Source organism: Heterocephalus glaber, unplaced genomic scaffold (assembly GCF_053883595.1).
Source record: "Heterocephalus glaber isolate CG9 unplaced genomic scaffold, H.glaber_assembly_v1.0 deba00001760, whole genome shotgun sequence".
NCBI classification, from domain to species: Eukaryota; Metazoa; Chordata; class Mammalia; order Rodentia; family Bathyergidae; genus Heterocephalus; species Heterocephalus glaber.
Window position 1 is genome coordinate 1,204,958 of NW_028258457.1, and position 16,110 is coordinate 1,221,067.

The 16,110-nt window shown below is 58.1% G+C and overlaps 1 protein-coding gene across 10 annotated transcripts in view; it reads right to left on the minus strand.

Annotated features, from left to right (window-relative positions):
• Nucleotides 1–67: 67 nt before the first annotated feature.
• Nucleotides 68–16,110, minus strand: part of Rfx1 (regulatory factor X1) — a 28,853-nt gene continuing 12,810 nt past the window's right edge. For 4 of the 10 annotated variants that reach the window (XM_013068395.3, XM_004872462.4, XM_021250441.2 and 1 more), the window contains exons 3-21: nt 14,925–15,034; nt 14,689–14,769; nt 14,021–14,128; nt 13,172–13,288; nt 12,119–12,214; nt 11,012–11,106; nt 7,971–8,343; nt 6,091–6,272; nt 5,306–5,425; nt 5,113–5,228; nt 4,480–4,598; nt 4,265–4,374; nt 3,833–3,984; nt 3,650–3,747; nt 2,127–2,276; nt 1,830–2,038; nt 1,323–1,476; nt 1,203–1,248; nt 68–1,100 (exon numbers count right to left, since the gene is read on the minus strand). In XM_013068395.3, the coding sequence (XP_012923849.1) occupies nt 931–1,100; nt 1,203–1,248; nt 1,323–1,476; nt 1,830–2,038; nt 2,127–2,276; nt 3,650–3,747; nt 3,833–3,984; nt 4,265–4,374; nt 4,480–4,598; nt 5,113–5,228; nt 5,306–5,425; nt 6,091–6,272; nt 7,971–8,343; nt 11,012–11,106; nt 12,119–12,214; nt 13,172–13,288; nt 14,021–14,128; nt 14,689–14,769; nt 14,925–15,034 (2,606 nt within the window). In that variant the 3' untranslated portion in view covers nt 68–930. Of the gene's footprint in view, nt 1,101–1,202; nt 1,249–1,322; nt 1,477–1,614; nt 2,039–2,126; nt 2,277–3,649; nt 3,748–3,832; nt 3,985–4,264; nt 4,375–4,479; nt 4,599–5,112; nt 5,229–5,305; nt 5,426–6,090; nt 6,273–7,970; nt 8,344–11,011; nt 11,107–12,118; nt 12,215–13,171; nt 13,289–14,020; nt 14,129–14,688; nt 14,770–14,924; nt 15,035–16,110 lie in introns of those variants that run through there. The other 6 variants (XM_087201394.1, XM_013068394.3, XM_021250442.2 and 3 more) reach the window with 4 other exon arrangements.

Here is a 16,110-nt window from a genome sequence, read left to right on the forward strand (position 1 = left end):
CCCACCTGAGGTGCCATCATTGTGTCACAGGGCCAAACCCTGCACAAAGTCCGGCGAGGTAGCAGTAGACAATTATCACAGCGGAATTTATTGTTTTAAGAAAGACTACAAAAAGGTAGAAAACAGCTTGGCACACTAAACTACCACACTCGTGGACACTTTCACCGCTGGGAGAGGGAGGCCCCATGGGTATCGGGGAAGTGGGCAGGGCCACCCCAAAAGCTGTAACACGCGGAGCACACAAAATAGTGATTTTTTTATACAATAGGTTAGATTTTCCTGTTTTTTGTGATTTTTTTTTTTTCTTTTTTTGCCATAAACATCTATCTCACAGGTTGAAAACACTTGAGAAAACTGGAACAGATAAGGCCATGATGGTTGGAAAAAAACCCAACAAGTTACCAACTCCGCTCACGCGGCTCACAAATCGCACAATAGTCAGGGTCCACGGGGAGCAGGAGAGTCTCCGGCTGAGCTTCTCTAAGCCGGGCAGGGCGCTTCCACCCCACAGCCCTGCTGCTTTGGACTGGGAGGCCGAGGCCGGCCGGCCGCCCTCTCAGGTTGCAGGGCCAGGGAGCGAGTCAGAGTCAGGGCTCAGCTCTGGAGAAGACGCGACGCCCACAGCTTTAATTGCACTTATACCAAGGGGGAGAAGCAGTGGGGTGCTGGGGAGGGGTCCCGGGCTGTGCCCCTGCGCCGCCCGCCAGAGTGGGGAGCCCGGGCAGCTGTGCAAAGCCGGCGGCGAGCAGAATAAGTTAACGTTTCGTGGGGAGGGACCTGCCTACTGCCCGGAGCCGGCGGGGCGGGGCGGGCCGGCGGGCTGCCTGGGCACCGGGGTTCCTTAAGGCACGTGGATCGGGTCAGTTTGCAGCGGCGGCGGCCCCGGCCCCATGATTGTGCCGCCTGATGGCATGGGCACCCACGGGCAGCTTAACTGGACGGCAGCGCCTGCACGAAGAGGCCGCGCGCATCCGTGCGCGCCAGCTTGGCCGGCGGCTCCAGCGACTCAGGGCCCAGCGCGGGCGACTCGCCGCCGGCTGCCAGCGCGATGTCCTGTGGCAGCTCGTCCTCGCTCTCCTCCTCCTCCTCCTCCTCTTCGTCTGGGGCACACGGACCAGGCCGCTCAGCACATGGCCGGCGCCCACACCCCAGCCCTGCCGCCGCCCCTGGGCCCAGCCCTACTGGGGACGTGACTTGCCTACCTTTGTCTGCATCCAAGGGGTTCAGCGAGGTGGCCAGGTTGGCAAACTGTGGGGACAAGAGCACAGATGAGGGCCCGCCGCCAGCAGCGCCGCGCCCCCTGCGCCCATGGCCCCACGCACCTCGCCCATGACAGCAATCGGGGTCTCCCCCTTGGCCTGCGCCACGCGGTGCTCGATCAAATAGTACATGTACTCGTCGTACAGCAGCCGGATGAGGTGGAAGGAGCCGAAGCTGGCAGCGCTGCGCAGGGTCAGGTCCCGGATCACCATGGAGCTACAAGCGCCGAGGGAGAGGGAGAGCCGTTAGTCCTGGGGCCGAGGGAAGCCCCACTGGTTTCCCTGGGGCACCATCGTGGAATGCAGAGGGTTGAATCCTCCAGGGGTGGGGCCTTCTAGAGCATCTCCTACCTACCTGGAGGAGGAGCTTTGCTCCTCCCTAGCCGCCAGTTGTGGAGAGGCGGGGCCTTCTGTCCCCACCCACTCTTGGGGGGGAGCCGATTCCAGCAATGGCCCTATGGGCGTGGCCTTATCTTCCCCCGCCCACTCCCGGGAGGAGGTGCTCTTTTCGGCTCCACCACGGGCCCACTCCCCCGTGGGGGCGGGGCCTCCTCTGGTGCCGGCACAAACCTGTAGAAGGACCACTTGAGGAGGAAGAGTTTGGCGGCCTTGGGGAAGCCGGAGCTGCCCTGGTAGGGCTTGAGCACCTGGCTGACGACGCCGTCCAGCCAGGCAGCCCACTGTTCTAGGGAGTTCTGCTGCTGCAGTGTCACCTTGAAGTCCTGCTCCAGGCGCTGCACCACGCGGTCCTCGCAGCGGCACACCCATGAGGCCTGCTCCTGGGGACGATGGGCAGGGCCCTGCCTCAGGCTCTGGCTCCGTCCCACCCGGCGCTGCGTCCTGCCCTTCCGGGCCCGCCCTGGTCACCTGCACGTTGGCAAAGTCCACGCGGTTGAGGTCGCTGAGCATCTGGTTGATTTGCGCGGTGTTCTGCAGCACGGCACGCGCTGCTTGCGCCAGGTGGTTGAGTGACGTGTAGCGCCGCAGGGTCTGCGCGAAGGCACCTGCCGCCGCCACCTGCACCAGACCACAGAGGGCACAAGGCTGCGGGGGTGGAACCACTCGCCCGGCCCCACCCCGCCACTGCAGCCTTCCCAAGCCTCAGTCCCCCCCTTTCTTTTGGTATTGGGGATCGAACTCGGGTCCTTGCACTTAAGAGGCAGGCGGCAGAACCGCTGAGCCTAAGTCCCCAGCCCCACAGTGCCTTTTCTTAAAACAGCAAGGTTGCACCCTGGTGCTTTGCTTGGGAGGCCAAGGGGTTCGGCTTGTCAAATGCGGGGCATCCACTTAACAGATGCATCAAAAACTCCATTTGCTGTGCTCTGACCAGCACTGTTGTTGTTTTTGTGGTGTTGGGGACCAAACTCAGCCACGAACATACCAGGCAGGGGCTCTACCACTGAGCCACACCCAGCCCACAACTTTATGATCATTTGGGTTGAACCTAGCGCCTCTGGGCTGACCTACATCCCCAGCCTTTATTTTACATTATTATTTTTTTTAAGACAGGCTCTCCCTAAGAAGCTAAGTTGTCCAGGATGGGGTGGAACTTGGATCCTCCTGTCTCAGCCTCCCAGAGTGCTCGGATGACAGGTGTGTGCCACCATACCTGCCTGGCACTATTATTACTTTTTTGGGAGGCGGGTACTGGGGATCGAACTCAGGACCTTGCGCTTACCAGGCAGGCGCCGGAACCACTGAGCTACATCCCTGGCCCCTACTATTATTACTTTCAACAAAAGAATAGAACATATGGAGGGCACTTCTTTGATGAACTTCTATATTGTTTCTATTATTGTACCCTTAAGTGTCAGCTGCATGAGGGCATGGATTTTGTTCCTCTTGTTCATTATTGTGCTTCCAGCACTAAGAACCATGCTGGATATCCATTAGGTGCTCAATAAACACATACTGAATGAACAAATGAATCCATGAGTCTTGCTAGCCCTTCTGTATTAAACTTCTCTCCCTCACCTGTCTGCCCTGTGTCCTACCCACCCATTCCAGACTGGGGTAGAGCATTTGCCTAGCATGCATGAGGCCCTGGGTTCCAGCACTGCCAAAAAACAAAAACAAAAACAAAACAAAACAAACCCAATGAAGCCCTCACATCTAGGTAGAATGCAGCAGGATAGAAGGGCAGGGCTGTTACTCTATTTCCTTATAGATGTCATCTTGTTAACAAAAGTTTTATCTATTGCTGAACACCTATAAAGACAATGCAGGTTGGCACAGGGCTGCATTTCAGAAATGGGCACCAAGGAACTTGCTCTGCCAGACAACATCTGAGCCCTCTCCTCTCTGCAGCTCCCTCCCACCCACCCAGGCGCAGGCCTGTCATCCAGGCCTGTCATCAGGGACTTGTGGGAGGTGCCACCCTCTGGCCTCACCTTTACCCGCAGCATCTCCTCGGGGATGTTCACCATGGCGTGGGTGAGCCAGCTCTCCAGACTCTTGGCAAAGTTCCGGATCGCTTGGGTCAAGGCACCTGTGGGCAGCGGGGGGGGGCGGGGAGGGGAGGGGATCAGGGTGGATGGTAATATATGGGGGCGGAGGGGTGGCCGAGCACTCACTGGGGATGGGCCGCAGCACGTCAGGGATGAGGATCTCCACCAGGCCCTGGTATAACACGTTGTCACAGTGCTTGGTCCACTGGAGCACGGGCTCAAACTTGGAGAGGAGCACCAGGCTGGCCTTGGGCAGCCGCTTCTCAGCCTCATCGTGCCTGGGGGTGTGCCCCAAATCCCACGGTCACAGGGGGGCTCCATGGTCCTGCACCCAGAGTCAGAAGGGCCAGGCACCCAACACACACTGCCACTAGGGAGTCAGGATGCTACTCCCACCTCCTGTGGGCCCAAGGCCCCAGAGCTCAAGTGGGGACCCTGCACTGCCCTCCAGGGCAGGCACAGTGCTCTCAGCATCAGTGGATATACATGCACACTCAGGGGTCAAGGGCATGTGGCCCCATGGATGGCCAAGGTGGTGCAGGTGCCCTGTGGACTCACACGGCCAATGGTGGTGCCTCGCTGGGCTGGCTGAGGTTGTACCTCCAGAAGGTCTTCCACAGCGTTTCCACCAGTGTGAACTGCAGGTTTACCATGACATCCACGATGGCCTGGAGGGGAAGCCATGCACTCAGGACCAAGGGGCAGCTGCTTGGGCCTACCCTAGCAGGGCCGAGCCCTGCCTGCCCACTCCCTGGCCTGCCTGCCCATCCTACCTCACAGTGTTCCCGGTACAGGACCTGGAAAGCCTTGATGTCCCCTGGTCCAACACCCTCGGGAAGCACTTTGCCCTGGAGGTCGAGCTCCGTGAAGTCAGGGAGGCTACGGGATGCATCTGGGGGTGGGGGCACCATGAAGCTTTCGTCCTCCACCCGCCTGCCACACCTAGTCTGCCCATGGGATCCCACCCAGCATAGGTTTCCCAAGTGTAGAGGGGGTGATGAGGCCCTGGGAGGCCCCATGACCCACCCATGACACAGAATATCACCCTGGTTCACTTGCTACATGGTGGCCCTGGGCCAGCCCTGGGGAGGTGGGACAGTGGGTAGAGGCAACTTAGCCCCCAAGGCCCAGGGTTCTCAGGGACACTGTGCAGACCCTACAGGCCCTGAGGTGGACCCAGCCCTGGAGAGTCACCCCCACACCTTTGGTTCTACTCCAAGTGTCACATCCCACCCCCCACCTCCCTCAGTGCCTCAGGAACCTATGGGCCACACAGCAGGCAAGCTCCAGGAGGAAGCCACCCTGAAGAGGCAGGGGGGAAGGAAATGTCCCTATGCTCAGATAGTGCTGTCCTGTCCACCTCTCCGGCGAGCCACCCCTGTGCAACCTCTCTGGCTGGTGCTCACCCAGGAACTGCTGGTACTGTTGGACCTGCGCGCTGATGTCTGACAGCCCTGCAGGCTGCTGCTGCCCCACGGCCACACCATTGGTCATGCCCTCCATCTTCTGGATGGGCTTGAGCCTGCAGGGGAAGGGGCAGCTAGCAGCAGACTGGAGTGGAGGCACGGCCCAGGGCACTCCACTCCGCACTGCCCCTACCTCTGCTTCGGGGAAAAGGGCTGACCCCGCATGGCCATGTGTTGCTGGTCCTCCATGAGCCGCAGCAGGGGTGAGCTAGCCTTGATTCGCAGGCCATAGTAGTGGTACTTGGAGTTGCCCCTGGGGGAAAGTGGGGGTAAGGGCCAGGCAGGGTCCTGAGGCCTCACTCCACACCGCTTCCCTGGGAGGGAGCTGAAGGAGAAGCCAGGGGCTGCTCTACTGCACACCCCAATTCTAGTGAGGAGCAGGCACAGGAAACCATTCTGCCTAAGCCTCCCCTGTGAAGGGTGCTCCTAATATTATCCCAGTGGGCAGATGAGGAAGCCAGGCCCATGGAGATCCAGGACTTTGCCCAAGGTGATGCATGAATGAATGAATGAACAAGGTGGTGACACCACTGGGAACCAGAACTGGGAGTTGAAAGGGGGAGGAGGGGCTGGGATTCATGGAAGGTGAGAAGGTAGAAGCCACTGACCCACAGGCCCTGATTAAGCACCAACTGTGCAGCCCTGACAGCATCAGGGTAAGTCTGTTCCATACAGAGCAGAAGAGGGATAAGCAACATGAAAGGTGAGCTGGGGAGTGGGTGCTAGATGCTAAGGAGAAAAACTAACCAGAGTAGGAAGGCGGGGTGGCAAGGACGGAGGAGCCAGGGAAAGAGCACAGGCAGAAGGTACGTTCTGCACAAAGCCCCTAGGGTAAGAGCATGGGGCGCATCAGAGGAGCTAAAGCCAGGACAGCCTGGGGTTGGGGTTGGGCCAAGAGGTCAAGGGTGGGTTGCGCACCTGGTGCCAAGGCGGCGCGTCCGCAGACCCATAAAGACAGAGCGGATGAGCTTGCCGAAGGAGGCAGCGTTAACGGGCTCCAGCTTCTGCTCCTGGCAGTGCAGCAGGTAGTGGCAGTAGAGGGTGCTGCGTGGCAGGCTCACGCCCTCCGCCGTCTCATAGTTGTCCAGGAGCCACTGGACCTGGGGGGCAGGAGGTGGGGGGGGCAGCAAAGCGCCACCAACATTGTAGCCACTTCCCATGGGGATGGTCACTGCACAGGGTACATGTTGTATCCCATCCTCCCTGGGAAAAGTACCCATGCCCGCCCATATTGTGCACAATTTTTTAGAGATGCGCTGGCCACCACACAGCTATTTAAATACAAATTTACACCCAGAAGTGGTGGTGCTCGCCAGTAATCCTGGAACTCTGGGAGGCTGAGGCAGGAGGATCACAAGTTCAAGCCCAGCCTGGGCTGGAGCTGTAGCTCAGTGTGAAGAATCTGGGTTCCATGTCCAGTACCAAAAGAGAAAAGTATGTTAATTTATGCAGAGTGGAAAAAAAAAATCTCCCAAGATCAAGGATGTGAGCCTATCTGTAGAACTTCTTCTTCTTTTTTTTTTTTTTTTGGTACCAGGGATTGAACTAGGGTCCTTGTGCTTGTGAAGCAGGCGGTGAAACCACTGAGCTAAATCCCCAGCCCAAAACTTCTTTTTTTTTGAGACAGGGTTTTGCTATGTAGTCCAGGCTGGCCTTAAACTCTCAGCAATGCTCCTGCCTCAGCTTCCCGAGGGGTGGGATTACAGGCATGTGACACCGTGCCCAGCTGTAGAACATTCCTGAAAGGATAACATCACAGAGATGGGAAGTAGTGACTGCGGGGTTGGGTGGGGTGACAGGAAGGAGAGGGATAAGCTCCACTTTTTCCAGTGCTGAAGAAGGAACCCAGGCCTCGCACATGCCAGGGAACCACGCGCCACCCAACACTGGCCCAGCCTTGGTTCTGCACCCTGATGGTGGCAATAGTCTCTCAAGAGCCACCACACAGTGGACACAGAAGTCACAGGCGTGTGGGACAGCATCAGTCTCCTGGCCTGCCTGAGGTGCTAGAGGTGTGGAAAAGGACCAGGCAGGAGACCTGGATGAAGGGTCCACAAGCATCTCAGTGACTTTTCTGCAGAAGTTTCTTGTGAATCTATAATTATTTCCAAACAAATAATTTTTTAAAAACCCTCAGTCACTGAGTGCCCCAGCCAATCCGAAGGGCTCAAAGCTACCCGGAGCAGCCCAGAGAGCACCTGTGTTCCTTACTGGAGAATGCCCTATCACCTAGCTGGTGCAGCGTGCTTCTGAGCAGGTGAGGACCCTGCAATAGCATGAAATAAGCTAGGTGGGTCACGATTGGTATTTTATAAACCAGACAAAAAAAAAAAAAAAGAAAAAACAAAAGGGCAGAAGCTAGGTCAATCACTGTCAGGGTGCCACCTAGAACTCGTGTCCTGACCCACTCCTGGGCCACATGTTGGCCATGGCCTGAGAGGAACTGGAACTCAGGGGCCCCAGGTGATTCCCTAGCTGCTCCAGTCCAGAAGGAGGGCGTTCAGTGCCTGCTCTGTTTACCATCCCTCCTCTCCCGTCAGTTACAACCAGATTAAACGACATATCTCAGGCACTATTGCAAAAGCTTCATAAAAATCAGAAGGTGCTCGGAGAGGCTAGGCTACCTGCAGAAGGCCACAGTTAGGGTTTCATCCTATCTGCCTGTGAGTACTGAGAGCTGGGTTTCATGGGCTCTTGCTGGTGGTGGCCAGTGACCACTACCAGGCACTAGCTTCTGGTCCCCACTATTTGCCACCCACCTCCCTACTGCCTGCTCTGGGGCTCGGCTGGGCACTTACGGTGGCTGGTGAGGCACGGGTGGTGTGGGAATAAGACTGGCTGGTGCTGCCCAGCATGTAGCCGCCTTGGATCACGTAGGTGCCCGCTCCGCCGCTGCTGCCACTGCCATTCCCGCTGCCACTGCCATTGCCAGTGCCTCCCCCGCTGCCACCACTGCCTCCACCACCACTGCTGGCCCCACCAGCACTGCTGGTCGAGCTGGCGACGATTGGGCTGCCGGATGCATACATGGGCACAGAAGCGCTGCTGGCCCCCGTCTGTGAGGTGGCGGGTGTGCTAACCTGGGCAGTCGTGCCCGCGGCCTCATAGTAGCTGGTGCCCCCTGTCTGTGTGTACAGCGGCGTCTCGGGGTACGGGTACGTGCTGGAGCGGCTGGGGGAGAGAAGAGTGGTGGGCCAACAGTCAGGGCAGAAAGAACAGAGTGGCCCAGGTGTGAGACTTTCGCGAGTCCTGCAGGGAGGGGACAGCTAGGGCGACGGGGCAGCCCTGCCCTTCGGGCAGCTTCCGTTTGCCTTCAACAGATCTGGTACCCACCTAGGTGCTTGATGGGCAACTTTTCTCTTTCTTTTCTTTTTTGTTGTTTTTGTTTTGTTTGTTTTTGGTGCCAGGGATCGAACTTGGGACCTTGCGCTTGCAAGGCAGGCGGCAGCACCACTGAGCTAAATCCCCGGCCCTTTTCTGTTTTTTTGAGACAGGGTCTCGCTATGTAGCCCAGGCCTTGAATTCACTATGAAGCCTAAATTGCCCTCAAACTAGTAGTGATCTTCCTGCCTCAGCCTCCCAAGTGCTAGGATGACAAGAGTGTGGTATTGAGCCTGGGTGGCTTCATGGGCAACTTTTCATGGAATAATCAATGCAGCCCTGTGGCACAGGAGTCACTTTTTCCCTTCTCCTTGCCAGGAGACTAAGATGGAAGGGTTGGGTAACTTGTGATAGGCTATACTTCCCCCGGTCAAAAACCCAACCGAAGAAGATATTTATAACCCTGGGCTTGATCCCTAGCACCACAAAACAAAAAGAAAAACAAACAATCCTGCCATCTTGCATGCCTGCAATCCTAGCTACATTCCAGAGGCTGAGGCAGGAGGATCGCAAAGTTGAAGACAGCCTGGGCAATTTAGTGAGACCCTGCCTCAAAATAAAAACTAAAAGGGCCAGGGATTTAGCTCAGTGGTGCCGCCACCTGTGTCAAAAGTCCAAGGTCCTGAGTTTGATCCCCACACCAAAAGAATAAATAAATAAATAAATAAATAAATAAATAAACTAAAAAGGGCTAGGGGTGCAGCTCAGTGACAGGGTGCTTGCCTAGCATGTGCAAGGCCCATCCCCAACAACCAAAGGTGGTCACACATGCGCGGACGAACAAGCCTATTGTGTGCTGGTCACTGTGCAGGAAGAACCCCTGGAGCAGATCCCTGAACGAGAAGGTGAGGGTGAGGGACGGACTTGAAGGGGACCTGGTGGGATACCTGGAGGCACGGTTACATGATCTGCTCACTGGGTACCAGGATCTGACTGGGGACCATCAAGGCATCCTCCACCATATGCAGTGACACCAAGAGCACGTGACCCGAGTAGATGACCTGAGCACACACCCTCTTCTCCCACGGCCAGTGCCAGAGCCAGCTCGCCCCTCCACAGGGCCCAGGATGCAACTCCTATCTCAAAACCGGAGACTCAAGCTGGGTGTCCCTCTGCAGCGAGCGCCTGCCTGGCATGGGAAAGTAGCACATGTTGCCCAGTGCCACATAAAAAACAAAATAGAAAGGTTGTTCAGTAGGTTATTTGCTAAATGAACAAATAAGAGTGTCTGTGGATGTACCCTGGATAAAGCCAAGAATGGAGGCCCAGGGGTGGTGTGGTTTGGGCCAGGGTTGGGCCCACACAGGCCAAGGGTTGGGAACCCTGTAATAGTCCACCAAGAGGGAGGAACAGAAAATACAACCGACAGCAACACTGGCCCTGAAGAACCTCAGGGAATAAAGAACTGGCCAGAAATGACAACCTAAATGTGTGCCCTCCTACGGGACAGCCACAGAGGGCATAGGTGGAAGCTCCAGGGATGGCAGAAGAAGCCAGCTGGGCTCTGATTCAGCTGTGTCCCTGGGGGGGTGAGGCCTCTTTGGAAATGAATCAGTGACAATTCGGATGCCAGGACCACACTCCTCAGGGTCAGTCAGAGCGTCCTGACCCAAAGACAGAGCCATTCTCTGAGCTAATCCAACTCCAGCACTGTGCCCACAAGGACAGGTGGCAGGGATGAAAGAAAAAAATTAGACACACAACAAAGTGGAAATTCTAGAAACTAAAACAGTAGCAACCACCATGCTAGAATCTCTGCTGGGAGGATGGACAGGCACAGTGGCATGGGCCTTGGCATTACTTCACCCTGGGAGGTTAGTGTGCAGGACCAGGGCAGGGACCACTTGTGTGTCACCACATTGGGCCAGGCAGTATCATCACACAGTAGTTAGAGAGAGGGACAGGGGTCATGGGGACTAACAGGAAATCTGAGCGATCCATGGCTGGGAGGAGAAATACGGGATGGAGTACACAGCCTCTATTTCTGAACGAAGAAAGGGGATAGTTTCTATTTTCAGAGCGTTGTTGGGAGGAAACGGGTCATAGTGTCCCCTCCAGTGAAAGAGCTGCTTTTCCACTGTTTAACATTTCCTATTGTGTAGAAATCTAATTTTACCTTTTTTTTTTTTTTTTTTTTTTGGTACCAGGGATCGAACTTGGGACCTTGCACTTTTGAGGCAAGCACCAGAACCACTGAGCTAAATCCCTGGCCCTCTAATTTTATCTTGTAAAAATTTAAACATCTGTCTACCTATCTATCTATATCCCCCCCACCAAAAAAAACCCCAGGCCCATGTGATTGCAAAGCCCTAAACTATGCTGGGTGCCTTTCCCAGCCGTAAGTGTCCTCTTCACCATTCCTTGGGGCTTCTGGCTGCTCCGTGGGTGATGCCTGAGGCTTTACGATGGGGGTGGGGTGGGGGTGGGGGTGGGGAGAGGCCCTGCATGCCCCACTTACATGGCACTGGCCGTGTAGCTGGCGTCGCCACCCTCCACATACTGTACTTGGCTGGAGTACACATGTGGCACGGGCACCTGCTGGAGCTGCTGCACCTGGGCAGGAGGAAGGGTGGCCGGAGTCAGGCCGAGTCCCCTGGCTCTCCCCGGGCCTGGCAGGGTCACTGCGGGGTTCTCCTGATCAGGCCTGGGGTCCTCAGCTGGGGCTTGGGAGTGAGGAAGAGCTATCAGGTAAGGATGGTGCAGGCCTCTGTGGGTCAGCCAGCAGACTGGGGCCTGACGGGACAGAGCCCAGGGGCAAGGCTTAGATACCTGGCACAGGATGACAGGGGTGGAGCCTGGAATGATAGATAGGACACAGGGGCGGGGCCTGGACACCAGACTCCTTGTGTTGTGGGCGGAGCCTGAGATGGCTGGTTCCTAGGGGCGGGGCTGCATACCCCAACTCCACCCCCACCCTTCTGCAGGGGCGGAGTCAGAGCCCTGGACCGGGTGGCTGGGGACGGGCCCCCCCTGCATCCGCCACCTACTTTGAGGGCCGTGGCGGCCATGGCCAACACTAGCACCTGGGGGACTTTCTGAATCCTGACTCTGGTCGGGGCCAGCCTGGGCCAGGAGCCCGGGCAGCGGCTCGAGCACCACCCTCTGCGGCGGCGGCAGGAGCAGGCGTGGGGGCAGCACGCCCACCAGCTCTGCCCGAAGCCTGGTGCGGAACTTGCCGCGGAGCGCTCGCTGATCTGCCTTCCTAGCGGGGCACTGCCTGCCTGAGCTCTGGAGGACAAACAGAGACACTAGGGGGTCACCAAGCAGTCTCCGGCCCATCCCAGACGGAGATCCCACCTGATGTCTAAGGAAGGAGAGAGGCAGGGAGGGAGGGAGGACATGACCCTCCCAGCCAGAAAGCAGTGGGATTGAACCCAGGTCTCAAAAAAGCCTGGGCCCTGGGCTCCCAAGTGCTGCCAGAGGGGAGGAGCCATGTCCAGGCCAGCAGCCCACAGTATGAGGCTGAACTCTACCTGGCTCAGCCTCCAGGGACCTCCGGATGGGGGCTGTAATCCTTCCCTACCCCCAGCCCCAGCTCGCCTGTGGGGTCATGAGAGACACACACCTCTTGGACCACGTGGACTGGCTGGAGCCCCTGGACACTCAGCTGCTGCACCGGGCTTGCTTTGGGCGCCTGTGGGGTGGCCTGGACCACCGACCTCTGGAAAGGAAAGGAGCATAAGGGTGGCGCTACAGTAACCACTGCAACAGTGGCGGCAGTAAGCCCCACATAAGCACCTGTCCTCAGTTCCAGAACAGCTCTCCAGGAAAAAGGCTGCCCTTCCCCACCAAGAGAGAGCAGCACAGGGGGCCTTCAGGGTCCCTGCACCTACTTCCAGGTGCTGAGCTGCCAGAGCCACGCCCTCCCCTCCAGGCTCCGGCAAGAGTACAGAGAACTGGCAGGGGTGTGCCATGAGTTATCTTGGGTACCCACACTTCTGGGGCAACAGTCCTCACTGCAATGATCCAGCAGGGATGCCGGGCTCTCCTAAGGGCACAGTGGCCTGACTTGAACTGGACCCAACTGTGAGGTTCTGAGGGGCTCTGGCCCTGGGTAGACAACATTTATGGATCCTCTGGGATGGGATTTCTGTGTTCCTTTTGGGAAGTGTCTATGGTTATGTTGCCCAGGCTGGATCCAATAATCTTCCTGTCTTGGCCTCCCCAGTAGCTGGGACTACAGCCACATGCTACCGTGCCTGGCTCCATCTGGTTCTCTGAGGGACCAGGAATCCCCCAACTTGAGCAGTTAACAACCAGGGCGAGGACAGCCCTTTCCTCTTAACCTGCTCTGGGCACTGGCTGAGGGTTTAGAGTGCCAGCTCCCTCTACTCTTGGGGTACACTGTGTCCTGACCTGGGGGTTTTCTCCCAGCATGCCAGCCTGCAGCAGCCACAGTGGGTTCTACAGGCAGCTTCAGGGCCAACTCTGTATCCAGCCCTTCCCTGGGGTCTGCACTTCCTCCCCACAGCAGCCCCCACCCTGGCAACCCAAGTGGAGAGGCTGCCAGGGGCCTGGGTGGCAGGCAGGGGTTGGACCCATCTGTTCCACTTGAACCAACCAGAGGCCACCTGGCCCAGCCCCTCTGCCTCAGCCATAGCCCACCCTGGCCAGGCACCTCTTGGGATACAGAGACGCTCTGCTGGATGCCATGGACCTGCAGCGGCTGTGGCACTGTGCCCGAGGGGGTCCCGGCCGTCTTGCTGGAGGAGCTGTTGGCCTGCACCGGTGACCGCTGCAAGAAAGGAGAGGCAGATCCAAATCAGGGCTGGCTGGAGGCCCTGTCCCAACCACCTAGGCTGGTAACAGGCCAAATGCCTGTTTCTGGCAATAGCCTGGTCACCCCCAGGCCCAGAGGTGGCTCAGGGGCCTCATGCTACCCCATCGTCAGAGGAGAGCTGCCTGAGATGAGGGGGCAGGCTGGGGGCAGCGCTGAGAGAACCCCGCTAAGCTCTTCCCGGGCAGATGCTCAGAGTCTATAGTGATGACAACAGCAGTATGAGGTCCCGCTGGCTCCCACCAGGTGCAGCTCAGCACTCTGTGTTCACTCAGTGGGGTTCATGCTGACCTGGGGCCACTAACCCCACCCCTGTGCTCCAGGACAGCTGTGGCCCACCTGCCTCCAACACTCTCGCTGCTGTCTGTGGGTTCCCAGAGTCCACTGCGTGGCCCAGGGCTCCCAGGGAGGGATCCACCCACTCTGTATCCAGGATGCAGCTCCCTGAGTTGGAACTGACCACTACCTAGGCCTGGGGTGGAGCTGCCCCCTCCTCTGGGACCAAGGCTCTCAACTGCTTGGCTGGAGTGCTTACCAAGCAGGCAGGCAGGCAAGTCATCCCTGCCTCCTGGACCAGGGCAGGGGACTCAGGAGTGGGCTGGGCAGGCAGCTCCCAGTGTGCTATGGGGGAACAGACAGACCCCACAGAGGACCAGAGGACAGGGTGGGTGTCCAGCAGGCCCCACCTACCTCTGGGGGCGAGTGCACCTGCTGAGTTCCGTGCACTGTCAAGGAGACCTGGCTGCCCTTGCTGCCAGGTGCCGCACTCTGTACCACCAGACGCTGTGTGGGGAGAACCTGGAGCCGGGCAGAAGAGGGGCATCATCACCTAGACAGCTGGGTGCCAGGCTGCATTCTTGGAGCTCACCCCCATCAGGTCTTGTGCAGCACAGTCATTAACCCACTTCACCACAGGCGACACCCAGGCTAGGGGAACAAGAGCTCTTGTCCAAGTCCTGGGGCCAGGAAGTGGCACAGACAGGTTTTGTGTCTAGAGAGCCTCAAGGAGAGGAAGTCACTGGATGGAGTTGTGTCCTCAATTATGGCAAGGACACATCCAAGCCAGGCTCGATGGCATACACCTTAATCCCAGTACTCTGGGAGCTGAGGCAGGAGGACTGCAAGTCTGAGCCCAGTCTAGGGAACTCAGTGATTTAGCAAGACACTATCTCAAAGTAAAAACTAAATAGAAAATTAAAATTAAAGGACTAAAGATGTAGCTCAGTGTAAAGAAAGCCCCTGGTTCAACTCCTAGTACTGCCAACCCCCCCCCCAAACCCAAAAAAGACATCAAAGCAGCCTCAGGGGCTTTGGTTCCCTAGCCTAGGTAGGGGTGTGGCCCAGAGTCCAAGCCTTACCTGCTGGGGCACCTGGATGTTGGTGAGCTGGAGCGGGGACACATGGCCTGGCTTGGCCTGCACGCTCTGGACCAGCAGCTGCTGGAGGGCAGAAGGCACAGGCCCTGAGCCAGGCAGGCCTCTCTGTGCATCTTGATAAGCACAGGTGAGCAGGTTGCCCTGGAGGGGGGACAGGAAGGAGGAGAGGCCCCCTACATGCCCGCCCTGCCTGCTGCCCAGGGAGGGCTGCATCCTACCTGCTGGGTGCCCTGCACCTGCTGCACCACCTGGGTGGGGACGCCGGTCTGGCTGGCCGTGGCACCTGGGCTGGCCTCTGACACAGTCTCGCTGGCCCGCATGGCACCTTCTGTGGGGAGGGGTCGCTAGGTCAGCTCTGCCAGCCACCTCTTCCTCCCTGAGCCCCAGCCCACCTGGAGCAGATGCTGGGGGACAGGGTGACCTCAGACAGGGCCTGGCCTCTTAAAAGATGCCATCAGGGGTCCCCAGGGCAGGGGAGAAGACCCAGGATCCCTAACATCTGGAATCACCCCCCAGCCCTCCTTGTCCTGAAGTGATGATACCAATGAGGTGGTAAGCTGAACGCCTTTAGCCAACAGACAGGCCCTGCCCAAGAGGCCTGGCAGCTAGGAAGGACGAGGGGCTGGGCCTCCTTCCTGGGTGTGATCTTTCGCTTCCCCAGCCAGAGCAGTGGCTCCAGAAAGGCTCAGTGGCCTGTAACAAGATGTCCCCTTCCAGCTATCCTATCTTTGGTGGGCTGGAGCAGTGTTGGGAACCCATGTCTTCTACAAAGGGCTTGCAGCTGGGCAGTGGGTACTCACGCTGGCAGGCAGCCAAGAAGAGGCAATCATAGAACATGGTGCCCTCCTGCCTGCTCCCCTGCCCACCGTCTGTCCGTCCACGGTGCCCGCTAGTCCTCCTCGCTTCCGCCCACCTTTGCACAGGCGGCTTTATACCCGCAACCTTGGGGAGCTAATCCCCCAGCGCAGGCACAGCTCCTGTGCACCCCCTGGGATAAGCAGCCCCGGGCGGGGGCTGCATGGAGCAGGAGGCTGGTGCCCAGAGATGCTATCAGGTGTGTGTGCGGGTCAGGTTTCATGCACATCTTGCTGAGTGATTAGCAGGGGTGGCAAGGGGGCAGGGAAGGACAGCATCCCCAGAGGCACTGGCCAGGAGACCCTGACCCCAGCAGGGATGCCCTCTGTCTCGCCTCCTCTCTGTGGCCTGCCCTGTGCCTTGCAGTTCTAAGGCTGAGGCTGGATGGGGCAGACATATGCCTGTTCTCGCTGGGCTGCCAGGAGGAGCTGAGGCCCCAGCCCCAGCTTCCTGGGGGAATTTCCCTGAGGGGCTTAGAGGGGTTTCCTGCCCACAGCAAGACTTCGATCGAGGTGGTGGTGTTGGAGGTGCTGATATTGCTTCCAGCTG